This window comes from Ipomoea triloba, chromosome 9 (genome assembly GCF_003576645.1).
Source record: "Ipomoea triloba cultivar NCNSP0323 chromosome 9, ASM357664v1".
In the NCBI taxonomy this organism is placed as follows: Eukaryota; Viridiplantae; Streptophyta; class Magnoliopsida; order Solanales; family Convolvulaceae; genus Ipomoea; species Ipomoea triloba.
The window spans coordinates 2,535,294-2,559,834 of NC_044924.1; the positions used below are offsets into that span (position 1 = coordinate 2,535,294).

Consider the following 24,541-nt stretch of genomic DNA (forward strand, 5'->3'; position numbering starts at 1 on the left):
AATTATAACTAATCACACCAATTTTATGCAATTTTATCACCTTGTACTTATACACCTCTGTGACTATCCTTGAAGGAAGGTCATAGGACCGAACTTCGATGATAGGGTATTGACTCTTTAAACTGCAACATATAGAAAAAGTATAGAACATATACTATCTTATAATAGCGTCAATAGTACTCAAATAAAAATTAATTAGTCAATTATTTAAAATTTATTGAAAAAATAATTGGTTAATTAGTCAATAAAAGTTTAATTAAATTTTTTAAAAAAGCTTTATTGGGTTAATCTCCACTGATCCATTAGTCCGGGAATTTCGCAATGAAAGGCTGCACTTTTTGGCTCAATTCTTCAACTTTTATTACGGCGGGGAAAAACTATGTATAAACATAACAAATTTTCAAAGTATCGTTATCAAATAATTTTTTTTAAATATCATTAATAATTTTTTAAATAATTTTATTCACTTAAAAATATTATTTTTATATTATTATAAATGTTTTTATATTTTAAATAAAATAATAAAAATATATAATTATACATTTTCCACTCATTTTCCGGAAAAATGAACCAAACATCCAAAGACAGTTTTCCAGAGTACATTTAAACACGGAAAATGAACTTGAACTCATTTTCAGAAAAATAACTCATTTTCCAGAAGTCATTTTCCTACTTTCTAAACACACCCTTAGATTTTCTCCTCCCGCCCTCCCTTCTACCCAAAAGAAAAATCCCTTCTTGTATCAAACATAGAAACTTAATAAATAACTAATTGTAATTGTAAAAATATGAAAATGTATTGTAAATATAAAAAAAAATTATAAAAATTGTCAGTTTCCTTATTTGTTTGTTATTAATATATGGAATGGAATTGTCCCAAACCCCACGCTATTCACGTGCAGCTACTTGATAAGGTAAGTGTTTATGCTGTTTTAGCAGGGGGGATGCAACTGCACTTGTCATGCCTAAATAATATGATAGGATTTCATTGTCCAATCAATCAAAAACTTCAAGCGATCTAACATTTCAAAGTATAATAGGTCATCAACATTTTTATAATAAAGTGTCATTTGAGATGCATATTAAGTCAATAACGTAAGATCGAGAATATAAATAAATTATTAAATTTTATTGTTTTAGATTTAGATGGGCATTGAAAAGAAAAGGAAAAGTGAAAAAGTAAATCTCAATTTTCCAAAAGTTGCCACCCATCATCAATGGAGGATGTTGATATGGATGCTCGTCTTCCAAAAGTAACGAAACAAAGTGAACCATCGATGAGGGTTATAATTTTTGAAAAACAAAATGATATTTTGCCAATTGCCATGAATTATTAATGGAGTAAATCTTTTGTAAGACGTATAATACTTTTTAGTTAAAATATTATATTTTTATACACATTTATCAAAAGTATCACTGATCTTACACAAGACTTATTCATCAATAGTGAAAACTGAAAATTACTAACGTTGTCATATTTCATTTCAACTAAAAATTTAAACTGAGAATTAAATTACACATTTAAAATTACTAACGTTGTCATATTTCATTTCAACTAAAAATTTAAACTGAGAATTAAATTACACATTTATATAATATATAGTCGTCACTGACCAAATGGATTTCGAACATAATCCAATTTCAACAAAATCATGTGTTCTTTAATTTGGCAGTGCTCCTATTCCTATATAATGCATATTCACACGAGTTGTGTTCTACCTAAACACTAACAGAAGAAAAGAGGTTTCTCTCACACATTTCATCAAACACCTTTCTGGTATCTGAACTGCAAATGATATATGCAGCCTTAGCTTCTGTCCAGACTAGTCGCAAAATTTCTGGGTATATGAATGAAGCTTAAGGGGCCTTCGTTTGTACGTCGCGAATTTTCATTGTTTTTGTATATTGACATCATTTGAGAAGAAGAGGAAAGATGTCTGTTTTTTTCCACAGAAAGGGAAAGGGAAAAAACAGAGGCTCTCCCTTTTCTATGCACTATTTAGAAGAAAGAATACCCCTACTTAGTAAAATACAATCTCACACAAGTGTGTTCTTTTTCTCAGAGATTGGCTACTGTAATGAGCAAAAAGTGAGAGAGAAGAAAAAAGAAAATCAAAATACATCATGGTGATCTCGAGGTATCTTGCCGCTTCAAAGGGATGCCTTCCTGACCGAAACCATCCTCCTCATCAGCGTGCTTGGGAAATCGTGGCGTGTTACCTGTACACATAATTTAGAATGACTAGTAACTAAATTACCAGAATTCAGGCTAGGTAGATGTGCAGGTGAGTTCAATGGTTTCTAACCAATTTAAGGCCAGTGAGAAAGATTACGGAAATATACCTTCAGCCATGTCTTTGGTTTTGTGAAGGAGAAAAGTTCCAGAAAGTATTGTCACAAATCCACACATCTCCGTCACAATTTGTGTAGGGTTCTGTCTATCCCAGTCCTATTCACGCAAACAAAAGCAAAATTGAGTTTGAGATGAGTCAGATAAGAAATTACTTGTAATACTCTCTACATGTTATATGACAGCTACAGTATTCAGTACCTCAACATTTTAAGCTTAAAAAAGGAAGAATTTGTGTCATTAAACACCATCAAACACACACACACACATATGATATATATATATATATATATATATATATATATATATATATATATATATATGTATGTATATAAAGAAAATATCCAATCAGTAACACTTTTATCAGGATGGGCTATGAGATTACCTTGAACATGATCACACTAGCCAAAATGGTTAGAGATGTAAACATAACATAGTATATAGGCGACACAACAGCTGTGTTGAATGTGTCAAGAGCCTGCACTCATAATTACGAGAATAGTGGTTAGGAAGGTTGGGACAATGTACAAAATAACCTATCATCAGTGCAGTCAATGAAAAAATTTCGGCACGGGGAGAGAGCCACCATACTCATTTTACACTAAGAAGCATTTTATTCAAATGGGCATATTATGCATCAATCCTATACCAGTATATCTACGTCAATAAAATGGTCCTACTGCAGAACAAAGGCAGGTATCAAAGATTGGAAGTTGGAACTTGAACCAACAGAGCATTACATAGATATAGCATCAAACAATATACATTTGCAATTTTAAAGATAATTGCAGGAATTATATAGCAACACCTGAGGTTAGCACAAACCAACCAGCAATACACCATCAGACTAATTTCTTAACCATGTGACTGATTTGATTGGGAGAAACTACTTATTTTGGATGATATGTGCTTTATCATGTGAATAGATTCAGCAAGCCTCTGCTGTGGCATTCTTTTGGTAATGCATTGTTAGAACAAGAACTCAAGAAGAGAAAGGAGATATTGAAGCAAAGGTAATTACCATATTTAAATAATTCATTTGAGTAAGCACACAAACCACGACGATCAATGTAAAGGCCCAGGTCTGAGGATATATTAGCTGATTCATTCCTGACAATGTCAACTTTAGAGCAATACCAATTGCTTTGACACTCATCACCTGTTAAAAACAGACGGCCAAGCTGAAAAGTTTACTTGGAAAAATAATTAAATGGGCAAAAAATAGGAAAAAACAAGCAAGCTCAGAAACAGCTGAATCTCTGCATACATACCGATAAGGAACCTACTAGAGAACATACTCCAATATAGCACATTACGTGTGTCTGCCCATATTTTGGTATGTAGCAAAATACGATAATCAAGGCAGCTATTACCACCACAGAAGCATAAAAGAGAAAACCTGAAAGAAATTGTATGCTGATTAACATTGTAACTCATGATGCGAAGAAAAAAGACAACAGGTCACTGAAGCAAGCATGAATTACCTGGCTCAGTAGCAAGATCCCACACTTCTTTCACTGATTCAATCTGGCGTTCTTGAGGAGCATGCAGAACAATTGTGATGGATCCCACAACACACAATGCACAACCAAGAATTCCAAATATATGTAGCTTCTCTCGTAAAATAATGTGTGCAAGCACTGCACTGCAATAGGCAATAGCTCATAAGTAATCAAGATAAGATAATTAAAATTATTTTCTAACATACCTTATGATAATGCTGAGTGCACCAAGAGGAGTAACCAGAATAGCAGGTGCAAATGCATAAGCTGCAAAATTGGCAATTTCTCCTACAATCACTGTTGCAACAACAGTAAACCATTAGACTTCCTTTTCCATTGAATTTTTGTATAAATAAAGAGCAACAGGGGCACAAGTATATCCATTATGTAAATTCAAATGAGATTCTCATAATAGTGCAACTTACTGGTAATCATGCCCACCCACCAAAGCGGCTCATACAGGTATGAGTATCCCCCCACTCCTGTCAAAGTTTATAAAAAAATTTATCATCAGAACACTGTGTCTCAAAATCTTAATTGGAAAGACATGCACTATTAAGTTATATATGGGGTCCAGAAGCAATCAGGAACCATATGAATACCAGAACAACAAATGTGAATATCAACAGCAAGAAAGGCCACAATATACAGAGAGTTTATATGATATAAGTCAACCTAATGAGGCATAATTATACTAGAAATATTATACAGTGCACGAACAACTTCTACCAAACTTTCAAGTATATTCATGACAGCAATCAAAAGGGAAAAATAGGTCACAGTTATCATTATGGATTTCTTGTCCTAATAATTTCAGTTCATTCTGAAATAGTCTCAGGTAACAAGAGCAGAGCAGCAGAGCCTTCTCTTTGAAATAACAGTTTGAAAGGAAATAGGGATTGTAAAGCAAAGTCTCATGGTACATGCGGTCAAGTTCAAAATGGGAGCTATGAGATAGAGCAGTTAGGAGTCTTATGAGAAATTCAAATATCATTACCAGCTGGATCTAAAATATATATAATCTAATGACCATCCCACACCTTGAACATTCTTCAATAAATGACCTATGGATGTACACTGAAAAGTTAGTTAACATGTATTTTCAATGTCCAGAGAAAAGGATACGCTTCCACTTCTAAATTATCTCAAACTACAAAGCTACAACAAGAAACTACATTATCTCTGGTTACCGTCCCAACACCAGCTGCCCAACGGCCAAATAAAAACAATGAACAAAAAAGGAGAAGGTGACTTAACCCTATTTACTTCAATGGATCTATCAAGTCATCTAAAAATGCAGCAATAAATTAACAATTTGAGCTGCAAGTAGTTACAGCACAATCATTCTTTTGCTCGATTGAGATGATTTCTGATCAAAGTTTATATCACAGCACTCCATACTTACCCTATCATATGTAATCTATCAAGGCTTCACCTATTCATACATATAGGGCATCCTCAATTTTTTTTTTTACAAATTAAGAACAATCAAAGCTAATTAGCAGCATTCCACATTTCCACATCATCAAAAAAAAAAAAGTGCAAATCCAATTCATTAGCTCTGGTGCTAAACCATGAGAGAATTACGATAGAATGCGGATTAATTAAAATTTTAACGTGAATACAGAGGAAGAGAAGAGCAGTACCAGCCCTGGTGCCAGACGCTGCGGCCCTTTTCAAACCTTTCTTCTTAATAATAAAGCTAGCGCCGATGAACAAACTGGACGACAATGCGAGAACCAATCCCTTGATATTGTCGGAGGACATTCCATTGTAAGCATCCCTCAAGCTCTGCGAAATCGAAGCTGACGCTGACACTGACGCAGACGCTGCCCCTGACGCCATCAAATTCAAAAAAGCCCTAAACCCTAGTACTCCCCACTATCATTCTTCGCCAAAACACCGGCCGATGCGTGCGTACGTCCGTCCGTCTATATTGAATCACTGATCACCCCGACGGCGGCAACCGAATCCCCTCGGAGCAGGCGGCAACGAATCGGGAGGTGAATCAAGCGGCGGCGGTGGCGCCGGCGGTGAAAAAGACGGAAGGCGTTGAGATATAGGGCCGATGATTGCGCGGTAACAGCTGGGGAAGAGAGTGAAATTGCGTTGCTAGATCGGAGAAGAGAACGGAGAGTGGATTTGAGCGAAAGTGATATGAGTTTACCGTGAGTATACGACTCTGATACCTGGAGTCTGGAGATGAACTGGACGCATAAACCATACGTGAAACCGAAAATGGTACCCGCTTACGTGGCACCTGAATACTTCCCTCGTGTCCGTATTTTACACACCACACTATACTGTGGTTATACGGAATATGACAATATCAGAATATCAGATAAATATAATATGAAATAAACAATAATAAACAAATTTCCATCGTGCATTGAATAAACATGCAGCCACTGTTAATTTATTAATTTATTGAGTGATAAGGGAAGCATACATCACGGTGCTCTAAATAAATCACGTCTTATAATTTTAGTCGATAAAAAATTACAAAAGATAAATCAGTATTGGTTGTCCGACTAACTCAAACTAATAAAGAAAAATAACAAAATGCCTTATTGTTAACAAAAAATAAAATCAAACTTTATATATTGTGGTAAGTATAACTCTTTTAAAATTGACAATTCCAAATCAACTTTTTATTATTTTTTTCAACTTTATCCAATTTTACTATTTAACTTTTAAAATAACTTTCATTCTATTAAATATATTGTCTATTAATAGTCAAATGAACATGATCAAAAACTTGTTTTCTTTTTTTTTTTTTCTATGTATTACTAAAGGTGATATACTTTCTTTTTTTTTTTTTCTATGTATTACTAAAGGTGATATACAAAGCGTATATATATATGTTCTTGACACTTCATAAGATATACAAAGCGTATATATATATGTTCTTGACACTTCATAATTCTATTAAATATATTGTCTATTAATAGTCAAATGAACATGATCAAAAACTTGTTTTCTTTTTTTTTTTTTCTATGTATTACTAAAGGTGATATACTTTCTTTTTTTTTTTTTCTATGTATTACTAAAGGTGATATACAAAGCGTATATATATATGTTCTTGACACTTCATAAGATATACAAAGCGTATATATATATGTTCTTGACACTTCATAACGCTTATCTTGATCTCTAATATCAAAAAATTAACTTTGCTCAAATAAGTGGATAACACGTAAAGCGTAATCTCTTATTGATGGAATTATAATTTGTGTTCCATAATCCATGCTATAAAAGCTAAATTGCTAATTATGGAGCATCATCTATACATTACTCCGTATTATATATATGACATGCATGTGATCACTGAGTCATGCATACCATAATTTACACATTGTTAAGTGCTTTATAGTTTTGTAGTGCAAATTACAATTACCCCCTTTTTTAGAAAGTTTTGTTTATTGCATAATTTTTAAATAATAATAATAATAATAATACAGTAATAATTTGCCAAAACAAGGAACAGCACGCACTTTGTAGTATAAACTACGACTTTCTTTTTGTTGTACAAAGTACAAACTGCCGAATTAATTAATTGTCATAATGGACTATTATTAACTAATATTGTGTTCCCGTGACTAGAAAAGAAGTACTCCGTATTTTAGAATGGAAAATACTATATTTACTCTCATTCTCTACTCCCAACTTTTACTCTCATAAAAAAATAGTTTATCAATAAATTTGATTGAGTAAAATTTAAAAGTACACGTAGTAGAACTATTTTAGAATACCTGTTTACCGACTAGATTGACCCAACTACAATACCAAGCTTCGAACTCTTGACATGCCTGGAGAAAATTTATCCTGCAGCAATATACATGCTTACCATCTCTTCATTTTTATTCTCAAAATACAGGATTTGTAAATGTCCATTGAAGCACAACTGTACATAGATACAAAGTGAAAGCATTGTAGATTAGTTCCAGGCATTATCAGCCTGCTGAGTTGAATCAAGTGTTTCAGATGGCGCTATTGCAGCTCGTGCTTTAGATGGGTGTATTGAAATGCTAGTAATGTTTGATTCATGTGGTTTCGACAATAATAGACGTATAAGTTACTGCAGAAGTTGAACGGCTGCTATTGCTGGGATTTTCTCCCGGAGTTTCTGAGTCACAGCCACACGAACTGTCATCACACCTGCTGCAGGACCTGAGATTCGAACCTTTACTATTGGTTCCTCGATGGCAACTAACTCTAGTGTTCCACCGGCTGCCCCAACAAGGTAAGGTCTTATCTCTTCAAGTACCTACAACGTTTATAATTAAATTAAACTATGTATGTCAAAACATGATAGACATACACACACACACACACACACACACACACAAACAAAGGGGGAGATCAAGTAGGCTTGATGATCTAAATATGCATAGACTATACAACTCCTCTCCCTAGGGTAAAACACTACAAATTATGGCTTTCACAGATGTGACCAAATCACTATAAACAAATCAGGGCATTTCAGCCTTGAATGTGGAACAACTTTGAGAATGGAGGATAAATGTGTCAAAATTGAAAGTCAATTACTAAATCTGTAATGGCTGATATATTCGAGGGAACAAAAACTCTTCACATTGACAAATTGGGCATCACAATGTCAGAAATCAGAATGTAGATAATTTTACTGTGAGCATGCCTTGGTTCAACTGTATCTAACATTTAGGCAGCCATATGGAAGTTCCAAGAACTTAGTACTACAAAATTTCTCCAGTACTAAACATAAAAGATGCTGGGTTATGTACACAAATCTCAAACAAGCCTTAGGCAAAATCTAGCTGGATCAGCCAAATAGGTTTTATTTCTAAATTCAATTCTCCTAAGCTAGCTTTTCTCTGAAGTAAGTTTCAATCTAACTCTCCCTCTACTATCCTATTACTTCTTTAATTCCAGTGCATCATAGGCCAACACCGAGAGTACGTCCAAGTAACACCCTCGTATAAAAAAATGCAAATGAATGAAATTTGCAATTCATCTCCATTGTTGTCAATTGAGCATTCCAAAATCCAAATACTTCATATATAAATACATTGAATACTGCACTTAAAATGTAGAACATAAATAAATAAATAAAAGGAGATAAAGACTAGTATGAAACATTACCATCTCTATGTTTTCTTCATTAAGCTCAAGGCCAGTTTCTTCATCTGGAATTGATTCAACTGCAAATATTGCTGGTATCTTTTCCATCAAACGACGCTCGATGCCCATTTTCATTGTCACTACAGCACTAGGGCAGGAGCCACATGCTCCCTGCAGTTTCAACTTCACCACATTGCCATCGATTTCATGCAAGGCAACATTACCCCCATCAGCAATGAGATACGGTCGAACTTCATCCAATACACTTTCAACATTCTCAGCAGTCAATGGTAACTCCACTGCTGAATCGGGAGTTGCAACAGCCTTTACAACTGCACAAGCAAGAAAACTATTCCACATTACGAGAATTCACATTAAATAGTCCCAAACTTCAGATACACCCACGGCATTCAATTGAAACCAATCCAGGTTAGTACATATCACGTAATAGGAATAAACTTAAGGCCATAAGTACATTTCCAGAACCCTACTTTCTATGTGACAAATTGAATTGCTTACCCCTCTCCCACCTGTATAATAGTAGTAACAAAGCAAAAGGTAGAACCAAAATATTTATGAAGCACTTACTTTCAAGTAATCAAGGAAATACCTAAACCTTCATAACTAAACACACTAAAACAAATACTCCATTCCTCATTCACAAAAAGTATAAAAGCAGAAAACCTAACTGATTTCCGCGCGCGCGCGCGCGAGAGAGAGAGAGAGAGAGAAACTTACCCCGGTGCTTATGATTGACAGTGAAATGAATACTTTGCAGAGAGCGCGACGACGCCAGCCACAGAGGGTTGCGCTGCCTCCTCGAGAGCGAAACCCTAGCTCCCACGAAACTAGAACTCTGCAATTACTGAAGCAATTAATAATTCGGAAAATAGATTATATAAGCACGTCTGCTTACTATGCGCACACCTTGACAGGAGGAGGATGGAAAAGCGTGGTGGCGTAAGACGACGAAGAGCAGGTAGGGGATTCGAGGATTCGTTGGTTCCCTCCACAATAGATAGGAGACTGAGGATTCAACGCCATGGCCGATTGCATATCCGGAGCTCAAAATTCGTATTCGTATATATAACAAAACGAATCGCAATCTGAATTGATTTTTGATTGTTTCTTCTTCTTCTTTCCTCGCTTATTCTAATCAATAATTTGAAGTGTTAAAATCGAAATTGGTTTTTGTTTTTTTCACAATCGAATAATATTCCGTAATTAGCATGAGTGAAGAACTGGAGCTGGAAAGAGGCGTGTGGCTGACCCATTCCGAGGAAAAGTACAACTATCCAGTGGGCTTTTTTGGGCTACTTTGCTAAGAATTGTGGAATATCGGCCCAACTACTTCGGCAATCGGCTATGGTTTGTCTTGCAAGTATAGTCAAATTATTGTGTGCATCGTGGTTCAAAATAACATCGTTTTAATATAAAAATTTAAAATTTTCATGTTCCGCGTGCATGTTATAATAATGAACATTTTGAGATAAGATAATGTATTTGTTGAACATTGTCAATATTAAATATAGGTAATAATTATTCAACCTAAATTTGACCTACCTAATTAACTAGTTAAGATTTAAGATTATTCAATGTAATGACTATTTATTATCTCATAATAGTTACTATAAGATCTATGTACATATAATTTCACTTTTATTTTTATTCATAATATATATTTTTATTATGTATAACTTATATTATAAGAAATTTTATAAGAAAGAAGAGTTATATAAGAATGATATAACCATAACTGAATTACTTGAATAATTAACTTCGTAATAATATATTGATTTTATTAGTTTGAATCGATTAACTATAATAACTTACATTACCGCTCTTAGTTTGAAGTGCACCATCAAGTAATGCATACAAGCTTTCTCGTAAATCAAAGTGTTATATAAAAATGAAAGTAATTTCAGTCGAGTTGAATTTATAATCACACAAAAAAAATTTCATTGTTTTTTTTTTTTGTTAAATTCATTGTTGTAAAAATTGGTCTACGTGCTATCTAACACTTAACTCGACTGAGTTATCTTGTCCATTTTAAATTAATTAACTAAGTTAATTTGGTCGGCTCGGCCTTACTAATTTTTTCATTATATATATATAATATGACATATATACACTCACACACGTGCACTGTTTTTTTAGTTAACCGCATAGGCGCCCCTATAGGTTGTCTAAGTGCTAGACGCTCCTCTATCGCTCGACTAACGCATAGTGCTTACCATAACCATGGTTAAATCATGGAGTGTCCTAAGTACAACGAGTGTTTCCTAAAATTAAAAGAGATACAAATGATACTCTTTCATATAGTAATGGTGAGTTTATGGGGAATTAGAAGAGATATAAAAATGATGATGCTCGGTATATAATTGTTGGGCAATACAGATTTTGGAAGGGTAATTTCCAGAAAAGTTGATTTATAGATCTAAATTGTGTGTATCTGTATCACTTCAAGTCTACCACTCCAAACTCGACATCTACGCACTAATGGCGAGACGATCGTCTTCTTCTCGGATTATCTCGCCGCTCTCCGTCTTCTTCATCCCCCGAGGGGATATGCGCTTATACCTAATCGCTCTCATCTCCGTCGTCTCCGTCCTCCTGCACCACCTCGCCGTCGCCTCCGCCTCCGAGCCTCGCCACTTCGAGGGTTTCGACGCCGATGAAGTTGACGAGCTTCTCGATCAGAACGACGCTTCAATTTCCGATCTCGAGCTACCTCCTCCGCCGACCACTACTCTCTCCGTCTCTGACCCCGCCGAATCTCACCATGGTCCTCCCGTGTCCAATCCGGATACTCCGATCACGTCTCAGCCGTCATCCGATCAGAAACCCTCGTCCTCGTCGACTTCCTTTGATTACTGGGACGAGGATGAATTCGAAGGGATTCCGCAGCACGTGCCGCCCGAATCTCCTGTAGTTACTGAAACTGTTACTTCTCCGGACTCAGATCCGAGTTTGGAAGCGGAAGCTGAATCGGAGCCGGCCGTCAAAATCGCCAAGCCGTTGTCGTCTTACACAGTGGAGATTGTGTGCGTTTCGTTTTTGATTGTGTTCGTTATTAATTATTTCACGGGGAAGAGAGAAAACGAGAATATTGCACTTGCTTGGGCCACTAAATTTGCTACCAAGGACACGATATTCGATAAAAATTTCAGTTTATTGGGCGTCGGAGAGACCGATGACTCTCCGTTGTTGCTGAAAGAAGGGCAGAATGTGTTCAAATTCTATGCAAGCGGCCGGAGATATTGCCAGGGACTGCTAGCTACTATGGAGCTTAAGAGCAGGCATGATTTGATCTCCAGGTTGTATAATATGGTGGTCCCTTGCAAGGACGAGATAACTTTCGAGGTGTATATGAATGATGATTCCATGGATCAGGTGGTGCTTGCTGTGGCAAGGAAGAAATTAGCCAAATCAATGCAGAAGGAGTTAAGGGATCTGCAGAGATTTGCTGGATTGATGGCACCTCCCAGTGGGAGGAAGTGGGTGACCGACGAGTTTACAGTGGTTTCTGAATCAAAGGAGGTGGCTGGGGATATGATTACCGAGGTTGTTCTTGAGCAGGTATGTTGCTGTTTAGTAAACATTTGTGTTGTGCTTTTATTGCCTTGATATTTTACTTAGACTTTGTGAATGTAGTGCATACTCTGTCTTGTCTTGAATTTAGGTAACAGTCTAAATTGCTTCATTGATTCTGTTATGATTTGAACATTTGAAGAATGGTTACCTTTAAATAGCATCTATTAACTTTATTTTACTGTCTTCTAATATATATATATATAGGGGAAGCTTTAGGATGACCGAGATATCTCTGCCATAGTTTGATGTCTTCTTGTTTGCATTTGGGCAGTAGACCTGCGGAAACGTCAGTCATGTGTCTATCACTTCTCTTCTAAATACTAGATGGTGTAGTGTATTCTTTCAATAGGAGCTGTGGGAGGGGATCGTTTTGCTTAGAAGCCTACGGTATCATTATAGGTAGATAATCAGTTAAAACAAAATTGAATACCTAAGTTACCTTATTTGACTAAATTACTTATTGGCTTAGTCATATATTTGCACCATAAATACATAATTAATATATATAATATATTGTACTTTATGGGAAATTCTTACATTTTTTACTCTTTACGTGGTTAGGCTTCCTTTTAGTTGGTGGGGAGGATCATTTTTGTAGATGATATGATGGGAACTTTGACATTTTTCGTTCACCATCTGATTTTGCTACTTGTATATCCAATACTACTATCTCAAATAACCAGAAAGTATAGTTGATTCTCTCTGAATGGTTGTGATTGCACCGTGAATGGCCTCAGTTGGGGAAAGGAGTATATGTAGACAGATATCCAACTAGGTGTTAAGATTATCAGGTCTGTGGGATTCCATTTCGAAATCATATTGAAGCATATAATTGAACAGTCTAATATGTATGTCATGCTGAAGCCCTCAATACTGATCTGAGTTACCTCAATTTTAATTTTTTTTTATTGTTTCATTTTTAGTTTTGGCTAATGTTAAATTGGTTGTCCAGGGAATCTTTGGCATTCTGATGTTGGAACTGCATCTTTTTTTTTTTTTACCAAACTCCAGTTTGGGTGTAGTTTCCCTGAACCCTGTCAAGCTACATTAGTTTGCTTGGCTGTGGCCTTCAGCCTTCTTGATGGCTTAAATTGAAATTGTATGTTGCAATAAAGGAACCATCATAAGAATAGATCAGAATCTTATAAAGCACATCCTAAATGCAGTCATTCATCATAAGATGATATGGGGTTGGTTTATATTAGAAAGGCATTCCCAACACCAATGCTGCTTAATCGATGTTCTTTTATTGTACTTGTGCAGGTTTTTGGTGAAAAGGCATTTGAGAAATTTGGGAAGGGTTTCATCTCAATGCACTTCTCTGATCAGCATGTGGGCTCACATAAGAAGATGTTGGTATTTAAGTTTGCTCTCCCCAATGCTAATAACATGGCTGACATGACTCGGCTGGTTGCTCTTATACCGTATTACATTGACTTGGTTGGAAAATACAAGCTGAGCCCACACGTGAGTTACACCAGAATAGAGTAAAAACTTTACCACGTTTCAAAATTTTAGATTGGCAACCCTATTATACTAAACTGCAATTTGTGCAATTCAGGCTCGTTCAAAAACAGATGCAACACGGACGAAGATTGCACAAGACTTGTATAAAGAACTTCAAAATGCTAGGCAAGAAGCTATGCAAAGGAAGAAGGCTGAGCAGCGAAAGAAGCTGGAAGAGGCTGAAGCTAAGCTAAGCGCCGAGGCTCTTCGCAAGAAAGACGCTAAAGATCGCGCTCGTCAGCTGAAGAAGTCCATGCCAAAGATAAAGATGACCCGTGCTCATTAGATCTGGAGTTCCTTCCATATGGTGCATCTCTTAATTTACTATTTAAGTCATCTGTGTGATCTGTCATCAAAGTTCCACCATTTTGCCATGGGATTACTTCATCATTTAGGCCTAGAAGACCTGCTCTAATCTTAAATCTCAATGATTTTGTACCCCTAGTTATATTTGCTAAAGGCAGTCTTGAACATTTGACAAACTTGGTAGCAAATAAACAGTTACAGGTCTGTTACCTTAACACTTCAATCGTCTTCCGGTAAACACTTGTCTAATTCTCTAATCCAAGCTGGCTATTCGACAAATGTAGTGTTAAATACGTGGTTTTGACAGTCGTAAAGCAATTAAATAAAATACTTGCTTGTTCATAAATACATGTCTGAAAAACCAATGCCCGCTAGACCGAAGCTTAAAATTATCATATATTCTTCTTTTTTTTTTTTTCGAAACTAAAACAATTTTGGTATTATTGAAGAACACTATATCATTGAGTAAATGAATTTAGTTTTTCTTATTGCAAATGTTCATAATTAATTAGTACAACAGAAAAGTATAGAGAGGCTGTCTCTTATGAGTTATGACTTATGAGACAGCGCTACCCTTCCCCGTGGCCAGGATAAATTATTTCCTCTGTAACAATCCTGAAAAGATGTTTCTTAACCTTTTCTTGAGCAGCAGTGGTAGTGCAGAGCCCAGAATTGGCAAAGTTAAAACAATTGCAACATAGGCAAGAAGCCATATTGACGCTTTACTATGCCTTGAAAGCTGATTTAAGCATTTCCTAACGGGAGGCAATGCAGCAGCGTCCTCGGCAACCTCAGCAGCCGCATTTGCATTTGCTTCTTGGGGCGTAATTACATCATTACATTCTGCAGCTGAAGAACCATCTCCAGCTTTGTCTTCTGCAACCGTTTGCTCGGACAGCTCGCAGCATCCTATATCACTTGGTGGCGGCTCATTAGTAACAGCACGCACCATTCCATCATCCATCACGCTCACGTATGGAGCTTGATCAATTGAAGATGATTCAATTGGGTTGGTCATGGCAGTATCTTGCATGCCTAGAAACATGATCGATAATATATTAATGTCTAGGATAGTGAGAGCATCATGGTCATAACTGCACATTTTCGATTCAAATAAACAACCGAGGAATTTCTATGGTGGCATATGTAACGGTGTAAAGATGAACCATGTGTTTTAGAATAATATAAATGGAGAAAGAAAGTACACCCATAGCACCATTATATACGATGCTATAGAGTTTTTCAAAAATGGTAGCTTTTAATCTTTTCATGTTTTCATGCAATCAGCATTTGAATGTTCATGGGTATTAAGAAACTTGCATACAAAGGACAGACAGTATCACATAGGTAAAAAAAATGCAAGCAAATAGATGTAAATTTTAACACCTGCAGTTATAAAATCCATTAACACATGAAATAACAGAATATGTATCTCCACACCTCTTTCCTTGATCAAAGGACTAGAGCTCAAAACTCTGAAGAATTCATCAACTGCCCTTACCCACCTGTACATTAGTTACATGTGTACAAGAAAATAATGAGAATCAATCAGTTAAGAAAGGGAAAGATGAATGAGAATATAAAATTTGGCAAAGCAAGTTTCGTAAAGGATGTTAAATTTCTATAGCAACATGGTATTTAATCACATCATGATGTTTTAATTCATTATTATTTAATATCAGACATCGAAACAAAGTAGGTTATGCCATGGATTATTGCGATCATTTCTTAGATTTGTCAAGTCTGCCTTGGCCAGATTCGTGTGATCATTCTTTTGGAGCCATCCAATTTTTAACAGCTTGGGAGAATTTGTCAAATTTTCAATAGTTAGAGGCCATTTCTTTCAATTTCCAATATAACAATTGACCCCCAACCAAAATATTTAAAATTAACACTAAATATGGTTCAAAACTTCAAATATCAGAAAAACCTAATCTTGAGGCAAGGAAAGTGGAATTTAATATTTTTGCTAATTAGCAGGACAGCAACACAGCTTACCAAACACTTGTTGTCAAAATAAAATATAAAAAATAAAAAATAAATAAAAATAAAAAAAATAAAATAAAAAGCTTACCAAACACTTTTGGCAGTGAGACCTTCAAAATATGCCAAGTGTCCCCCGTGCTCTGTGGTAGCTAAAACAATGTTCTTATTTGCCCTGTAAAAATCTCCACTTCAGAACATTAAAAGGGATACATGTACTGGAACAATAGTCACCATAAAGGTAACAAAGTTGTGTAACACAAGCAATAGTGACATATGCATTTGATTTGATAATTATCCGAAACAGACAAAAGTCAAAGTTACATGTCCTTGTTTTTTGAATATGTAAACTAATCATCAATCAACAGGCATCTAGTTTCGATTTGTTGAGTTTATCGTAAGTGTGACAAACTCAACTCAACTAATTTCAACCCTCCAGGGTTGGTATACATGTACACTTCCTAACATTGATGTAAAGAACTGGTTACCTGAAAGAATTGGATATTAGACTACTATTTTATGAAGTCATTATTTTTCTTAATTAAATGTGCCATATGCCCATACCTGTTTTTCATGGTAAAGATTAAATATGCAGTTTTCTGAGTTCAATGAGAATCTATGTAAAGGACTAAATACCGGCACTCATCCCATGGAATTGCTTCCCTTGTGCAGACTGGATCGTCCAAAGCACTAATGCAGAGAAGGGGAATCATAACATTTCCAACATAACCAGTACTGCTGCATCGCCTGTAATATGTATCTACAGTCTGCAGCAAGTAACAAATAATCATGCCTCAATAACAATTGATTTACAAGTTCTATTAAAGAAATTCAGAAACAATTAAAAGTACCTCATATTTACCAAGAACACGAGTGGCATGGTTGTCAAAGTCTCGAACACTATTTGACTGCAAAGAGAGGGCAAGAAGATACTTCAGTAGAGCTAGCTAATTCATATAATAGGCATCATCATCTCATGGACAGATGTTCCGTAGTTATCATGGCCTTCGTATGTAAAACACAAAGAAGAAAATTACATAATAGAGTTCTCAACTGTTGCCACTACAAAATTTAATGAAGCACTCTTTTAAATTCATTCAGGCAAAGTGAGAAATAAAGTAAATCCAAATAAGTTATAGAATTTCTAATCTACCTAATAAGTCCAAGGATATAGGTTAGAATATAAGTAAGCTTTAGTAGCCACTGGTGAAATGTGTGTTGATACACATTAGCATTTTGCACTTGCACTTCAACCCCTTATTTTACAAAGAATTGATTTTTGCAGCCGAAAGTTTTTTCACGCATCTAATGCTCTAGCAATCAAGGAATTTCAAAACATTTTGTATGTGACTTATGTGCCTTAATGGAGAGCACTAAAAGACAAAGCAATAGCAGGAACTTAGCATAAATTACCTTTGTAATGCCTTCCCAATTTACAAGACGAGACATGATAGACTCATGCCTGCAAAATCCAGAGTTAAATGGTGTAAACCAAACCGAAAATATGAACAAAGGCCAATCCAAAAAAAAAAAAATTAAAACTAAAAAATTGATTTCCATAAGTAACACAAGCTGACATACATCTAGTGAAACCAAATCTAGAGAGAAATCAGAATTGAGTTTCGTTGACCAATTGAAATAAGAAAGAAGGTTGCAGAGACTTACAGCTGAGCATAACCTTTTAAGCCAATTGTAAGAGCTTTGTCATAGAATCTCTGGATAAGCCTGCGGTTAATAAACCTGTCACATATCTGGAAAAGGTAAAAACGTTTGTTTAATTTTGTTAAAAGAAAACAAAATAAACATATCCAAACACAACCAATCTAGCCCCAGGAGGCTTTTGAGGAATAATAAACATTATGGTCACATTCACAATTCTGATTTGATGTGGCTAGGTAACTGATTTTTTTGGGTTGTGAAGTGGCTATAGCTTTATCAAGATTGAAAAAATTATGGTGGAAGAGGAAGAAGAAAGGACAGGAAGATAAGATGTGTCACACCATCATTATCCCATTATACATCTAGAAGCAAACTATCCCCTGTTAATCTGTTATAGAGTGGCACAAATCTTCAAATTAAAATAACCATTCAAAAGAGTAAATAACTAAACCAAACCCAAGGATTGACCTAAAGAAATGGATAGTAGCATCCCCAACAGGTTAAGAGGCCAATACCCAAGTAAATAGATATAGATAATCAGAGGTACATCTAGAAGCCACTAGTGCACCTCCATCTAACTAGAAACTAACCAAAAGGTCCCATGGAGAACAGATAGCTGCTGCTCCAGCAATGGGAGTATTGACCCCATCCTCACCAAGATATTTCACCTGAAAACATAAAAATCCCAGCTATTAAAATAATGCTACACTGAAATCAGAAGATAAACTGATCTATTCCTATATATTAAAGGTGGGAAATGGGCAGCTCGGGTGATTTTTGGGGCTGGTCATAACAGGTTAATATAAAAACTAGGCAGGTTCATAAACTGCTAAAACTCTACACGATGACAAAGAGGCAGGCCATAACTGGTTAGGAATGGTTTAATAAACAGGTTAGACCGTTTGAATGTTTGACCCAGTCTCATGGTATTAAATACGAGTCCAAAATGCAACAAAGTAATTTACTTCTGCAACTCCATGCTAATTAGAACTCCAACAAACGAATTACCTCAACAATTGTAATAGCAGAAATTGCAAGTGAAAGAACTTCTCCATTGACTATTTTACAAAACTAATACACAATTGAATCAAGAAAATTCCAAAACCTTGACCCAAGAAATCTAATACTGAAATTATTTTACTTTAGAAAAACCCTCCTAGATAATTCAACTTAACTGTATGCAACCAATGAGAATGAAAAGAAAATATAACCAAATAAGAAATAAGAAATAATAAATAAGAAATTAAAACAAAAACAAAAAACCCAAAATTTAGAAAACCAATGTCAAGCAAAATACAAATAGAATTTTTTTTGACAAACCTCTTTTAGAGAAAAAGATTAATTCAAAATAGAAATTGATAAGAGGATTTATGAATGCTTAAGAAGAGGGATCCAAGGACAAGAAATCAAGTGGCCGAGATGATGAATTTAACGAGAAGAAATTCTGGTTGTATTTTGCATTTGCAAGAAGCATAGAAGAACATGATAAAGTCTAGATTGAGAAGAATGGGACTTGTGCAACCCGCAGTCATAAATAGTGCAAAACTGTTTTTCTGCAGGTTAAAGATAAAAACTGCACAATACATAAAAGTAGTGGGGAGATCATGTCATGATGGGATGAAATTGCCACCTATACTATGCAGGTAAGAGAGAAAGATTTGGCACAGCATTCCAATCTAAACTCCTGGAATTTCAAAAACATCTTAAGCTGATATTGTATTTTCTGCTCAATTTGAAACAGCAATAACCCTTTTGTTAGTAGTATTTTTCTATGCTGTGCATATCTTTTACCGCATAATAGCATATAGTATCCACAAGGAAACAGATGCACATTGAATCAATGGCATACACTCAAATCTTGTATGGTGAAGGTTAACGAAAGGGTACTTTTGAATTGCTGCAAGTAAGAAACTGAGTGCAGAGAAAAGTGAACTTAACAATATGTTGTTTAAGGAGCCATATGCATCTATTTGAACTTTTATTCAGAAAAAAAGGATTTAGCTATGTTTTTTGGAATTAATTTTCACCAAAATTGCTTTAATCATGAAATTGATGCCAATATATAAGAAAGATTAGACTAGCTCCCTTTTCAATCACTAGGATAAATACTTCTCTGTAGTTTGGAGACATATTTTAAAATTCCAAAAAAAAAAAAGAAAAGAGAAGCAGACTTGATATTCTCACCAGAACATTAGCACCAATACTTGTCCCCACAGAAAATAGAGGAGCTTCAGGATATTGGGTATGAAGATGATCAATGACTTTACGGATGTCCTCCGTCCATCCAGCATTATAAAAGCGTTCAGACTACAGAAGCATAATAATTAGGAGTCACTTTCACTAAATCTAATGCATGCTAGAGAAAGGCATACTTACAGTTATAGATACACCCCCAAGGCCACGATGATTGTAGACTACAACTCTCCAACCTTGTCTAGCCATCTTGAAAACAAGATGTTTCACATACTGTTTAAATAATAAATTTCAGAACTAAGCAATATAAATGATATAGAAATAGAAAGTCATAACATAAAAAATAAAAAATAAAAAATAAAAAATACAATCTAAGGAATATTTCTTTCATTCAACTATGAGTAGAGATGACTAAATTTTTGAAAATGCAATGTGAAAAAGGAATTACAAGCTATATATGTTCAATTGTTCAAATACACACCACAAATAGAGTGAGAAGAGGGAAGTTCACGGAATAACTAGTTTTTGATGGACAAGAATCAATTGTCATAAAGACGCAACATATTACATTGTCAAGAATTATTAGTTTGTAAGGATCAATTAAGGGACTCCAAAATAAGATGAAAGAAGCTTACAGCAGAATCAGAGTCACTTGTTAAGCCAGGTACCACTATCAGGATTGGGCTTTTATCATTGCTGTAAACTCCATCGCAATTTTTTATATATGATGACCTAACTAAAAAGCACAAGGAGAAAACACAAAAGATTATTCTCCTATATTTATACAATAAAATTCATCATATGATGTCAATTACAAATCATTTGTAGCAGTTATCCAGTAAAAAAAGTAAATGATGACAAATGAGCAAGCACATAATAACACCACCTTTGAAGAAAGGAGATAATAAGATGATTAAGTACTAACACTGTCACAAACAGGGAAAATCAAACTTTTAAGTTTTCTCAATTGTAAGTAGATAGGTCAAACAAGGCCCAATACATCCGTATTATAAAGTATTTATTTGGTAATTTGGGCTATAGAACAAAATATATTGTAGAAAGTGTTATAGCACTTGTACATGCACTTCTACAGAAAAAGAACATCATTGTAATTAAATACCCCAACTCCTAATGATGGGTAATTAAGGTCTTATGGACCTTCAGACTTCACTTGGTTTGAATGGTCTGTCAGTAAAGTAGTAGTGTGCAGTAGTGTTGTGTAGTATATTAGTGTTATAGGCAGCAGTAAAGTTAGCAGAAAAGTGCAGCAGCAAAATTAGACTTGGGCAGCAGGCCAGCAGCAATGTTAGCAGAAAAGTGCAACAGCAAAGTTAGACTTTGGCAGCAGCAAAGTTAGGCAGCAGAAAAGTGTAGTTAGGCAGCATAAAAATAGTGCAGAATTTGAGGAAGCTTGTCTTCTCTCATGTATATATAAAGATGTATCAGCTAGCTAATGTAGAGACAGAAATAGAGAACACAGAAATATAAGTCTTTTAGCTACTGCCCACACTTAAGCTTTTCTCCCCATTTTAGTTATTAACATGGTCTACTATTTTGATGACTAAGGCTTACAGGGGAAAATTTTGATTAGCTTGGTTGGTTATCAGTTATCACTCTCTACTAACAACTATTATTTGTTAGTTCAAGTTACCACAAGGGTAAGTGCAATGTGCAAAGCACTAAGGCTTCAGACTTCATTTGGTTTGGAAGGGTAACCCTATAAACAAATCGTCAACTATACTGAGCCAAGAAAAGAAAACCACATTCTTAACAGCCTCAAACATGGAGAGTAGGGATTAACTTGGTTGGTTTTCACTCTCAACTAACAACTTTTATTTGTGAGATCACGTTACCACAAGGGTAAGCGCAAAGCACAACGGTTCCTCCTCTACCTAGCCTCAAAAAAATTTATGATCAACCATGGGACAGTTTCCCACATTTAGAATATTACATAAATGGACCAGTATGCCTTTTATCTTTTTAATCAACAAGAAGATTCTAGCAAACATTACAAAGTTAATTCCGGACACATGAAACCGAGAAAATTGCATTACCATCCTCAATGGTCAGCCAATCCAATGCTATAGTTCCACCATCAGGTGTATGAAATATCTTTCTGGTGGCAACAACATATCAGCAAAAAATTCTGAATCAATAATAATAGTAGTAGTAAAGATATAAAAATAAAAATAATAATAAATAAATACATAAATAATAAAGTCAGCTACATTTCACCTTCTATAGTTACAGACTGGAGGCATCCCAAAGAAATGTAAGAAGGTAGTCTGTAAATGCGGACTACACAACCATGGAGTAGACGAATACCTGCAAGTAACCTCACAACAACAACACGGTGATAACGTGCAACCTTTGCATTTAAATTCCCCGCGATATATGCAGTGGAAAATTAACTGATTCTAGCCAAACAACAAATAAATAAACAGTACATCACAAATACACGGATCAAAACATAGCAGATGAAGAAACTAATGAAAGTATACCGAACTAACAAACAAACAAAAAAAGTACATCACAAGTGCAGGACATATTTACCTGCCATGAAGAATTCTACACTTGGAAACAACTTCCTGATAGAGCTGAGAGCAAGGGCTGAAGGTCAAGGACACATGCTGACCTCTAAATCCGGCGAGAAAATCTCGGAAGAAATGGATTTCGATGAAATAATAGAGAAAGAAGATAAGGATGAAGAGAAAAGCAAATAGATAGTGAGATATGGGAATCAACGAAGCCGCTCTGAGCAAAAGCTCGTACGGCGGATGAGAAACTGAGTCTAAGCAACCGTCCATGGATGTCGTCCGCCGCGATGCGGTGGCGCCGGGAGTGTGGGGACGAGTATGCACTGTGTAGACCAATCAGAAGCCCGTTTTATATGGTCGGAGCCGTTCCGAAATCAACACGTGAGCGCTTGAAATTTATTTGAGGCAAATAGGCAATATTCTAGAATTCGTCGTGATTTGGAAATCATTTTCATTTCCATTTTTTGTGAAGACTTTTTTTTTTTTTTTTTGAATAAGATATATACCAACTACTGTATAAAATAAGTATGTTTTACTCCTATACTTCGTCTAGTAATTATAAATTTATAAATAAATTAAAAGTTAGTAGTACTCATAAAATAAAATAAGTGATTGTAAATTTATGAGTAGTCAATTAAATTGACTATAAAGTAAGTTCATTTTACTCATATAGTACATTTGAGTAACAAGTGTGAGTTGTGAGTAAATTTAAATCATTTAAATAATGAAATTTTGATGGTGAATATCAATTTTAAAAAGTTATATAGTAGTTTAAAATTTTATTTATATTTGAGTATTTTGTATATGAGTTAATAATGTTAAGTTTCTACTATTGATGCTTTTACTTATAATGTGTATCGATAAAATAACAATATATAAAGATTACTTGAGAGTTGTACAATCTTTTTTAACATATGATTAGTGATATCATTTTACATTTGTTTTGTAAGAAGTTGTGAAGTAGTCCCTCCGTCTCACTTGATGCTTTTAGTTCAGTTAATGAAATTTGATTAAAGTTAGTTACAATTCAAATTTACATAATATTAAGTTTATAATTAACATATACAATTTAAATATTTAGATTTTTTTTAGGCCGCCCCCGCTCAAGGCGGACATTAAGTAACCCTTCTTAGCCTATCACCACTGGCATCGGTCAAAAGGAGCCCAAAAATGTCTTCAGGTGGGGCATCTAAGATTGTTGTACCCAAATCATTTACCTTACAAAGATTTGTAAGAAAATCAACACATTTATTGACATCCCTCATCAAATGTGTGAACTTCACATCTTAAAAGCATGTAGCTAAATACATACAATTAGAAATAAGGGTAATGATAAAGTTATTAATATCGTAGTTCTAACTCATCACCTTAGTCACCACTTCCGAGTCCAGTTCCCAAATAATCATGGGAACCCCCTTTGCTTACCAAGTCGCAAACCCTCATTTAGGCCCCATAACTCGATAATGAAACTATCCATACTCCCAATGTTGACAACAAATCCCACAATTCAACTTCCTTTGAAGTCGCATACCAACACACCCACTCCGACTCAGTTCATCATGCCTTTCATAGCTCCATATTGCGTTTCACCCACCTTTTTCTTTAAGGAGACATGCCAATCCACATGCCCCTACCTCCATGCCTTGTATTTCTTTCAACAAGGAGCCTCATAGCTTCCTTAGCCAGCATAGCCGCCATATCAATCACCTCCTTGATATTTTTAATTATACCATTAAACATCCTACGTATTCTGATTCCTGAGCCTTCCATAACCACCATACAGTATAGGAGAATTTGATGCCACGTATCAT

The 24,541-nt window shown here is 35.2% G+C and overlaps 4 protein-coding genes across 4 annotated transcripts; 1 reads left to right on the top strand and 3 right to left on the bottom strand.

Annotated features, from left to right (window-relative positions):
• Window positions 1-1,847: 1,847 nt before the first annotated feature.
• On the bottom strand, window positions 1,848-7,706 carry LOC116029124 (probable magnesium transporter NIPA4). The gene is made up of 10 exons (XM_031271023.1): window positions 7,605-7,706; window positions 5,499-6,155; window positions 4,278-4,334; window positions 4,059-4,149; window positions 3,835-3,995; window positions 3,622-3,749; window positions 3,372-3,509; window positions 2,736-2,828; window positions 2,344-2,449; window positions 1,848-2,220 (listed from the first exon to the last, which is right to left on the bottom strand). The coding sequence occupies exons 2-10, from the start codon at window positions 5,695-5,697 to the stop codon at window positions 2,123-2,125; spliced, it is 1,071 nt and encodes a 356-aa protein (XP_031126883.1). The 5' UTR covers window positions 5,698-6,155; window positions 7,605-7,706; the 3' UTR covers window positions 1,848-2,122.
• LOC116029125 (nifU-like protein 2, chloroplastic) lies at window positions 7,672-10,142 on the bottom strand. Its single transcript, XM_031271024.1, has 4 exons — window positions 9,880-10,142; window positions 9,691-9,808; window positions 8,974-9,284; window positions 7,672-8,119 (listed from the first exon to the last, which is right to left on the bottom strand). Exons 1-4 carry the CDS (start codon window positions 10,006-10,008, stop codon window positions 7,928-7,930), a joined length of 750 nt encoding a protein of 249 aa, XP_031126884.1. The 5' UTR covers window positions 10,009-10,142; the 3' UTR covers window positions 7,672-7,927.
• A 1,309-nt stretch (window positions 10,143-11,451) lies between these two features.
• On the top strand, window positions 11,452-14,617 carry LOC116030405 (uncharacterized protein At5g49945). Its single transcript, XM_031272648.1, has 3 exons — window positions 11,452-12,531; window positions 13,810-14,013; window positions 14,108-14,617. Exons 1-3 carry the CDS (start codon window positions 11,452-11,454, stop codon window positions 14,336-14,338), a joined length of 1,515 nt encoding a protein of 504 aa, XP_031128508.1. The 3' UTR covers window positions 14,339-14,617.
• Window positions 14,618-14,819: 202 nt separating this feature from the next.
• Window positions 14,820-23,153, bottom strand: LOC116030404 (embryogenesis-associated protein EMB8-like). Its single transcript, XM_031272647.1, has 15 exons — window positions 22,747-23,153; window positions 22,429-22,518; window positions 22,248-22,309; window positions 20,829-20,929; window positions 20,377-20,466; window positions 20,185-20,307; window positions 18,591-18,668; window positions 18,007-18,092; window positions 17,755-17,803; window positions 17,193-17,249; window positions 16,978-17,108; window positions 16,433-16,516; window positions 15,799-15,863; window positions 14,952-15,393; window positions 14,820-14,921 (listed from the first exon to the last, which is right to left on the bottom strand). The coding sequence occupies exons 1-14, from the start codon at window positions 22,998-23,000 to the stop codon at window positions 14,954-14,956; spliced, it is 1,710 nt and encodes a 569-aa protein (XP_031128507.1). The 5' UTR covers window positions 23,001-23,153; the 3' UTR covers window positions 14,820-14,921; window positions 14,952-14,953.
• Window positions 23,154-24,541: the final 1,388 nt, after the last annotated feature.